Source organism: Budorcas taxicolor, chromosome 1, assembly GCF_023091745.1.
Source record: "Budorcas taxicolor isolate Tak-1 chromosome 1, Takin1.1, whole genome shotgun sequence".
Lineage (NCBI taxonomy): Eukaryota > Metazoa > Chordata > Mammalia > Artiodactyla > Bovidae > Budorcas > Budorcas taxicolor.
Window position 1 is genome coordinate 66,885,895 of NC_068910.1, and position 9,702 is coordinate 66,895,596.

Genomic DNA, 9,702 nt, shown 5'->3' on the forward strand with positions numbered 1-9,702 from the left:
GGCATCTTGGCTTTTACGAGACCAACAAATGTCCATGGGATTTTCCAGTGAAGAATACTGGAGCAGGTAGCCATTCCCTTCTCCAGGGGATCTTCTCAACCCAGGAATCGACCCGGGGTCTCCTATACTACAGGCGGATTCTTTACTAGCTGAGCTACCAGGCACAGACAGGGACTTGGAAACAGTAATTAAATAAGACTTTAGAGTTCATAGATTTTGTTCTATTGGACTTCCCTGGTGGCTCAGACAGTAAAGTATTAGCAACAGCCCTTTAATAATGGTTTACTTCACCCTTTAGCATGTAAAATAATACATTAAGGGGTAGCTGCAGGCGTGTGTGCGCAGTTGCTTCAGTTGTGTTCGACTCTTTGTGACCCATGTGGCCTGCTAGGCTCTTCTGTCCATGGAATTTCGCAGGCAAGAATACTGGAGTGGGTTGCCATGCCCCACTCCAGGGGATCTTTCTGACCCAGGGATCGAACTCAAGTCTCCTGAGTTTCCCCGAACTGCAGGCAGATTCTTTATGTACTGAGCTACCAGGGAACCCCTAAATTGGTACGTAATCCAATACTTTTTATACAATTGGTTGTTTCCAGCCCTTCAGATTCATATTGATGACTAGAAACAGTTTAGTGTATTTTCAAGTCTGACGTAAACCTAAACACGTAACATCTATACATATACAAATTTCCTACCATATTTTGGACAGTTTTCTTAGACTAGGATCTCAGAGCTGAATTTACTAGGTTTGAAAGTACAAACATTTTGATTACTTTGAAACACAGAGCAATATGATCTCAGGTCAGGGTTAACATTACATTTAGTTTCGAACATTACTCTTCCTTTGTAAAAAAAACTAGTTAATTGAAAGAGAGTAAGTCCTTAACATACAGGTGGATAATCAAGAACTAAATTGTGCGGTCTTCAGAAAACAGCTAGCCTTAAGCCCCAGGGCTTTGGGGCCAGATTTTCAGGGTCTGATCTCCCCCTAAAGCACAGGCTAGCTATATGGCCTCAGCCTGCTCCTCTATAAAATGAGGATAACGGTGCTCAGCTTTATTCTGAAAACTAAATGAGTTTGTACCTTTAAAACACTTAGTGTCTGGTATGTAGTTAAGAGAGCAAAAAATGCTAGTTGTGTATGAAGTTTATTTTAGCTCTCCTCTAATATAGATTAAAATTATGATCTTAATGAACAGCTTCCTAGAATGTTAATTATACATGAAAATTCTGGGGAAATTCTTTTGATACAAATGCAAACATGAGTTAATTCAAAATTTTCATGAACAAAAGACTCCAAAGAAATTATCAGGGGTTACACCAGGACCCTAGTACCCATATATTATATACTATATTTGTGGGACGGTCTGAGAAATAGTTGTGAAACATAATAAAGAAAACCTCATTTAAAATGCAGTCAGGAGGCCAGAAGCCGGAGCCCTCATGTTCACTCACCAGCAATTCCAGACCCCCAAAAGAAAAATTCTCCTCCCCTAGCAACCAGCACAGACAATGCAAAAAGTAGCACCACCCCGAACTCTAACCTTCAATCAACGGAATTTCTTTTAAAACCCCACCCGACTTCCTTCTTTTGCTCTATAAAGTAATGTTCTTCTCCTTTCCTTGTTGGACTTGGCTTCAGTTTTTGCTGTAGCTTGTTGTTTTAGTCACTAAGTCATATCTGACTCTTCGCGATTAGATGGACTGTAGCCCACCAGGCTCCTCTGTCCATGGGATTTCCCAGGCAAGAACACTGGAGAGGGTTGCCATTTCCTTCTCCAGGGGATCTTCTCCACCCAGGGATCAAACTCATGTCTCCTGCACTGGCAAGTGGATTCTTTACCAGTGAGCTATCTGGGAAGCCCTTGCTATAAGCTTGCTTGCCCTAAATTGCAATTCCTCTGTTATTCTGGAAGAAACCCATTTTGTTGGTAAAAACAACATATTTTTAGGACAAGATAGATAGGATATCACGTACCCAAGAAAATCAGGGTATGATTTTTCAAAGCAAATGAGTATTTAAGCCACTAGGCTTACCAGGTGTCACTAGTGGTAAAGAACCTAGCTGCCAATGTAGGTAAAGGTACTGAGTTAGGAAGATCCCCTGGAGGAGGGCATGGCAACCCATTCCAGTATTCCTGCCTGGAGAAACCCAGAGACAGAGGAGCCTGGTGGGCTACAGTCCATGGGGTTGCAAAGAATCGAACAGGACTGAAGTGACTTAGCAAGCATGCAGGTGGCCTCACCAACTCCCGGATTTCTGCTCTGTTGCGAGGCCCTGTTTGTCTTTGGTATGTCTTCTCACTACAACGTCAATCTTATAATAGCTGATATTTCCCCCAAGTATCCCCCCTAAATTAAAGGTGGCAAATTAGCTTGGCGGCTCCCAGCCTTCCTGTTTGGCCCTGCCTGGTGGTCCGGTGGTTGAGTCTGCCTTGCAATGCAGGGGAGGAGGGTTCCATCCCTGGTTGGGGGATTTTGTTGTTAGGACCTTCCTTGTGGCTCAGACAGGTAAAGCATCTGCCTACAATGCAGAAGACCCGGGTTCGATCCCCTGGGTCGGGAAGGTCCTCTGGAGAAGGAAATGGCTATCCACTCCAGTACTCTTGCCTGGAAAATCCCACGGATGGAGGAGCGTGGTAGGCTACAGACCATGGGGTCACAAAGAGTCGGATACGACTGAGCGACTTCACTTGGTCTTATTATTATGAGGCTGATTTAATCCTGAGGGCACAGAAATCCTTGCACACCTTACTGGGCATTTACCCGTGGGATCAAGAACTGTCTACTGAATGGAGAAAACCAGCAGCACAGCTCTAAGCCTTGTTTCTTATGAAATAGTACAGTGGAGCGGCCTGATTTTTCGGAAGGAAACGAACTGGTCACCAAAGCAGTGCACATCCAGCCCCGCGGGGGTGGGAGGTGGGGGCAGGCAGCAGGCGCAAGCGAGGGCGCCCCCGAGCAAGCGGCTGGGGAAGAATCTCGAACATCACTTTCCGTTGTTTCATTTTTGGAAGGACCGATGCTGAAACTCCAATCCTTTGGCCACCTGACTCCTTGGAAAAGACCCTGAGGCTGGGAAAGATTGAGGGCTGGAGGAGAAGGGGACGACAGAGGATGAGATGGTTGGACCGCATCACCGACTCGATGGATAAGAGCTTGAGTAAGTTCCGGGAGTTGGTGATGGACAGGGAGGTCTGGCGTGCTGCGGTCCATGGGGTCGCAGAGAGTCGGACACGAATGAGCGACTGAAACTTAAATTTGATCTTTTGGGGTCCGTTTCAATGAGGCGCTGCGACCGCGGACAACCAGAGGTCTCCCACCGAGGGCGTCTGTCCCTCCACCCCCGTCCCCGGGGCCGACGTTTCCCGCGCCGCCACCGCAGTCCAGCTGACGAGGCAGCGCCGGGACCCCTCTCTCTCTCACCTGAGGCGGCGGGCAGCACCCACCTCCCAGCGACCAGCATCAGGGTCGTCGCGCCAAAGAGGGCGAGCATCGTCCGCGGGCCGCCGGCAGCCCTCCAGTCACATCCTTCCGCCACCCACTACCGCTGCAGGCGCCGCGCGGCGGCGCGACGGAGGCTGAAGCACCCAGGCCTCCCCGCCAAGGCCACCGCCCCACGCCCGCCGCGTCCCCTCGAGCCGCTCTGGCCCCGCCCCCCCCGCGTCGGCCCTTCCCTCAGCCCTCTGACCAGCGCACGCGCCGTGCCTTCGCCTCGCGTGTCCCCGTCCGCGCACGCGCGCGGGACAGCGCGGTCGGGGGGGCGGTGTCGAGGGGGAGTGGTGTGGTGTCGGGGGGGGAGGGGGAGTGGGGTCGGGAGGCGGGCCGGCCCCGCCTCCGCCGCCCGCCCCCTGGTTCCCGGCAGTGACTGCTCACTAAGCCGTGCAACATCGGGTTCCAGGAAGACCGCGCCCCACTGGAGGCCTTGACCCCTGGCAGGAACGCGGAGGTCGCCAGTGCGCCTGCGCAAACCTCGGGGCACGCTCTCCGCCCTTCCTATTAGTGGCAGCGGGAGGGCACACCGGGCGCTCTCGGCCCTGGGGGCGGGGCTGGGGGCTGGGAGGCCACGTCGCGGACTGGGGACCCTGGGGGGACGGTGTCGGGGAGGCTGAGGGGGAAAGGAATGGAAGACGCTCCGAGCGAGCGGGTCAAGCCATTTCCTTTGTGCAGAGCTTCCCTGGTGGCGCAGACAGGAAAGCGTCTGCCTGCAATGCGGGAGACCGGGGTTCGATCCCCAGGTCGGGAAGATCCTCTGGAGAAGGGGACGGCTACCCACTCCCGTGCTCTTGCTTTGGAAAATTCCGTGGATGGAGGAGCCTGGTAGGATCGTACCGTCCACGGGGCCGCAAAGAGTCGGACACGACTGAGCGACTTCACTTTCTCTTTCTGTGAGCCAAGGCTTGTTGATGTTTAGTTGCTAAGTCGTGTCCAAATCTTCAGCGACCCCATGGTCTGTAGCCCACCAGGCTCCTTCCTCTGTCCATGGGATTTCCCAAGCAAGAACTACTGGAGTCGTTCGCCATCCGGGTAGGTGTGTCCAGAATTAACCCTAGGCACGTAGAGTGCTGACTTATTTGCAAAGACCCTGATGCTGGGAAAGATTGAAGGCGGGAGGAGAAGGGGATAACAAGAGGATGAGATGGCTGCATGGCATCACTGACTCGATGGACATGAGTCTGAGCGAGCTTCGGGAGTTGGTGATGGACAGGGAGGCCTGGCGTGCTGCAGTCCATGGGGTTGCAAAGAGTAGGACACGACTGAGCGACTGAACTGATAGAAGTTTCTTAGATGCACATAACATTTGGCAACGAGAATCACATTCAAATGGAAATATTTCCAAATACATTTTAAATGCAAGAATTATATTTAGTGACTACCTATAGAGTTTCTTTTGATTTTCATTTTTATACAATAAAAACAATTTTAGGGGATTTAATGCTTTGTTTTTCAGTATTGCCGCATGACATGCTAATGTTTTCCACTTGTTAAAGAAAGGTCAATCATATTTTGTAAAACCACAATTCACCTTTCAGTTGACAGTATTTGCATGGCACAGAAGACTTTCATGGTCTTTCCCATCTTAATACAATAACTGTAAAGTTTGAATTGTATTTTAATAAAATTGAATTAAAAAACATGACCACAGGCATGACACCCTGTATTACTTTGTGCACTTAATTTTCAACTTACTTGCTGTAAAAGTTTGTCTCTGGGTGAAGTATGAACTAATTTCCTGTGTGGTGCTAGCTCTGTAACCTTAACCTAGAACCTCTCTTACCCCTTTTATTCAAGTCAAAACAATCCATCTGAGGTTAGATAACTGAGCAGGACCCTATGAGGCCTTCCCAGAATAGAGCCCCCACCTCTGTGTTCTCCACCTGCCCTTTGTCTGTAGAAAAACTTTGGTCAAAGAATAAAATTGGCCAGAGAAGTGAGAAAATGCAGAAAGAAAGGAAAACAGTCAAGGAAGACAAAATAGTAGTATTAATACTTTAGCCATTAAAGTCAAAGACCTTTAGTTCTTCCTCAGAGACTATAGATAATATTCTGAGCCATGTCCTTGGAGCTGTTTTGCAGATACTGAAAGCCCCACTGGGTGGAAGAAGTTAACCGTAAGCTGCCTGCAAGCACATAGACTACAGAACTTTTGGAACTGAATGTTGATGATGCTGACCCCCAATTTCCTCACCACCAACCAGTCAGAAGAATGTCCACAAGTGAATCACATCCTGCTCCTAGAACACCATGACTCCTCACCATCTCCCTCCACCAGGGAGAGGCACAGAGTCTTGAGGGCTTTAGGTCTTTGTGGCCCCCTTTGCCCCCACAAAGCAATAAAGCCCTTTCTTTCTATTTCATTGCAAAGTCTGTCTCCAGAATGTAATCCAGTGCCAGTGTATACAGAGGCTGAGATTTGGCATCAGTGACGCTTGCAGTTTTTCTATAAAGCATGGTATTTTGGAGCTTCCCAGGTGGCTTTAATGGTAAAGAATGTGTCTGCTAATGCAGGAGACTTAAGAGACACCAGTTCAGTCCCTGAGTTGGGAAGATCCTCTGGAGAAGGGCATGGCAACCCACTTCAGTATTCTTGGCTGGAGAATCCCATGGACAGAGGAGCCTGGTGGGCTACAGTCCATAGAGTTGCAAAGAGATGGACACAACTGAAGTGACTTAGCATGCATGCATGGTCTTTTTAACTTTTGAAATAATTTCAAACTTGGAGAAAAGTTGCAAAAATAATAAAAGAACTCCTGTACACCCTTTGCTCAGATTCACCAAATTGATATTTTGCCATATTTGTTATCTCTGTCTACACACACAAGTATGCATACAAACTTATTTTTCCTTGAACTTCTTTAGCTTTCTTTAATCTGGAGCTACTTTACATTTTAAAATACAATTAATTATTTTATTTGTTGCTTAGTCACTAGGTTGGGAAGGTCTCCTAGAGAAGTATATGGCAACCCACTCCAGTATTCTTGTTTGGGAAATCCCATGGACAGAGGAGCCTGGTGGGTGACAAGTCGGACATGACTTAGCAACTAAACAGTAATAACAACACATTCCTGTATGGAATACTGCATAAATTGTGTTGTGTCCTCTGATATTCCACCTGAAGCCACACTATGTTCCTTAGTGCCTATTTGGTGATGCTAATTTTGAGCAGATGGTCAAGGTGCTATCCAGTGTCCTATTGCCTCCTCACAATAATCTGTGGAGAGATGCCCTGAGATCCTGCAAATACTCAGCTCTTAGCAAATTTTTACATCTAGAATGAACATCCTTTGATGATCTCTGCCTGAACCAGTCTACTCTGATGGCTGGGAAATGGTCATTTTCAACTCTGCTCTCCAAATGCAAGTATTGGTTGACACATTGTTGGAGAGAGAGTTCTCTTCTTTCCATTTATTATCAGTATGGATTCACTGGGAAAAGAGTACAGCAAGGTCGTATATTGTCACCCTGTTTATTTAACTTATATGCAGAGTATATCATGAGAAATGCCAGGCTGGATGACTCACAAACTGGAATCAAGATTGCCCAGAGAAATATCAACAACCTCAGATATGCCGATTGTTGTTTTTCAGTTGCTAAGTCATGTCTAACTCTTTTCGACCCCATGGACTACAGCATGCCAGGCTTCCCTGTCCTTCACCATCTCCTGGAGTTTGCTCAAACTCATGTCCATTAAGTTGGTGATGGCATCTAACCATCTTATTCAAGCAGATGATACTTCACTTTCTAACGATAGGAAGAAAGTGAAGAGGAACTAAAGAGTCTCTTGATGAAGGTGAAAGAGGAGAGTGGCAAAGCTGGTTAAAACTCAACATTCAGAAAACTAACATCATGGGATCTGGTCCTATCACTTCATGGCAAATAGATGGGGGAAAAGTAGAAGCAGTGACAGCTTTTCTTTTCTTGGCCTCCAAAATCACTGTGGATGGTGACTGCAGCCATGAAATTAAGACACTTGCTTCTTGGACGGAAAGCTATGACAAGCCTAGATAGTGTATAAAAAACGAAGATATCACCAACAAAGGTCTGGATAGTCAAAGCTATGGTTTTTCCAATAGTCATGTATGGATGGGAGAGTTGGCCCTTAAAGAAGGCTGAGTGCCAAAGAATTGATGCTTTCAAACTGTGGTTCTGGAGAATACTCCTGAGAGTCCCTTGGACTGCAGGAAGACCATACCAGCCAACCCTGAAGGAAATCAATCCTGAATGTTCATTGGAAGGACTGATGCTGAAGCTCCAATACTTTGGCCACCTGATGCAAAGAGCTGACTCATTGGAAAAGATCCTGGATGCTGGGGAAGATCAAAGGCAAAAGGAGAAGAGGGTGGCAGAGGACAAGATGGTTAGATAGCATCATTGACTCAATGGACATGACCTTGAGCTGACTCTGGAAGACAGTGAACAGGGAGGCTTGGTGTGCTGCCGTCCATGGGGTAGCGAAGGGTTGGACATGACTTGAACAAGAACAACAGCAACAACATGGACTTATAGATTCTTATTTTAGTCAATGTTTATAGTTTATTACTATCCTTATTTATTTAAAAACTTTAAAAATTGAGTAGACTTCACTTCTTGGAGCAGTTTTAGATTTATGGAAAAATTGAGCAGAAAGTACTGGCAGTGCCCTTCCATCCCTTTCCATCCTGCTTCAGTTTCCCTTGCTGCTAATATCTTGTATGGTACACATGTTACAAATAATGATTCTACAAGATAAAGTAAAGTGTTAGTTGCTCAGTCGTGTCTGACTCTTTGCAACCCCATGGACTGTAGCCCACAAGGCTTCTCTATCCATGGGATTCTCCAAGCAAGAATACTGGAGTGGATTGCCATTCCCTACTCCAGGGCATCTTCCTGACCCAGGGATCAAACCCAGGTCTCCAGCATTGCAGGGAGATTCTTTACCATCTGAGCCACCTGGGAAGCCATTGACATATTATTATTGACTAACGTGCATTGTTTACATTTGGATTCTCTCTCTGTGTTGTGTAGTTTTATGGGCTTTGCCAAATGGTTAATGTCATTTATCTACTACTGCAGTAATATACAGAATAGTTGTATTGCTCCAAAAATCCCCTGTACTCCAGCTATTCACCCTCTTTACTTATTTATTTTTTACATGAAGAAAGCTTTTTGTTTTTCTTTTTTTTGGCTGCATTGGATCTTAGTTGTGGCACACGGGATCTTTTGTTGCAGCATGTGGGATCTAATTCCCTTGACCAGGGATCAAACCCACATACCCTGCATCAGAAGACAGATGCTTAACCACTGGACCACCAGGGAAATCCTTTCACCCTCTTCATTATTAGTGCTCAGATTGTCCCAGTTTTGACCAATGGGAGCCATTTCAAGCTGGCTCCTGTTCCTTTTGATACAACCTAACTTTTTTCTACCTCTTTTTTTTTTTTTTTTTTAACTTTTCTTTACTTTCAGGCATAAGGTGTTCTAGGCTCATCTTCTACTTTTCCTACCCCAGCCCTGAAATTAGCCATCTCTCCAAGGGGCCCAGGCTTCTTTTAGTGGGTTATAGTATTTAGAAACCAAGATCAGGGCACTGAAACTTTGGTTTTAATTACAGAAATGCAAATTATAAAGTCAAAAGAAAACGAACTAAGGAAGTCTGTTTGGCCCAGAGTCTAATCCAGCTGATAACCGTTGAGCACCATTTTGTTTCTTTTTTTTTTTTCCAGGCTGTGGAACATTTGACTGATAATATCAGTCAAGGATAAAGGTAGGCTTAAAAATTGGGTGGATAAAGGATAAGGAGGTCCATTTTACTCTGTTAACTCTGTGCTAGTTTAGTCGCTAAGTCATATCTTGAGACCCCGTGGACTGTAGCCAATGAGGCTCCTCTGTCCATGGAATTTCCCAGGCAAGAATACTGGAGTGGGTTGCCATTTCTTCTCTAGGGTACCATCCTGACCCAGGGATCAAACCCAGGTCTCCTGCATTGCAGGTGGTCTCCCTCGTTGCAGGCGGACTCTACTGTTCCCTAAAGATGTAGAGTCTGTCTTCTTAGTATGGCTGAACAGTGACTGGTAGCAGTTTTAGAAGGGAAGTGGGTGGTTTGTCATAGGGCGGCAATTATATGCCCATTAGAGGTAGGAGTGCTTGCACAGATTAAGAATCCAGGGGATTTCCAAGTTGAGCCAACAGCAGGGCAGACTCTGACGAAAGTGACGGCTTTCC

At 46.6% G+C, this 9,702-nt stretch overlaps 1 protein-coding gene across 1 annotated transcript in view; it reads right to left on the minus strand.

Moving 5' to 3' along the window:
• Window positions 1-3,521, minus strand: part of IFNAR1 (interferon alpha and beta receptor subunit 1) — a 28,882-nt gene extending 25,361 nt beyond the window's left edge. The window contains exon 1 of the mRNA XM_052636446.1: window positions 3,427-3,521. Within this exon, the coding sequence (XP_052492406.1) occupies window positions 3,427-3,496 (70 nt within the window). The 5' untranslated portion in view covers window positions 3,497-3,521. The remainder of the gene's footprint in view (window positions 1-3,426) is intronic.
• Between the last annotated feature and the right edge of the window lie 6,181 nt (window positions 3,522-9,702).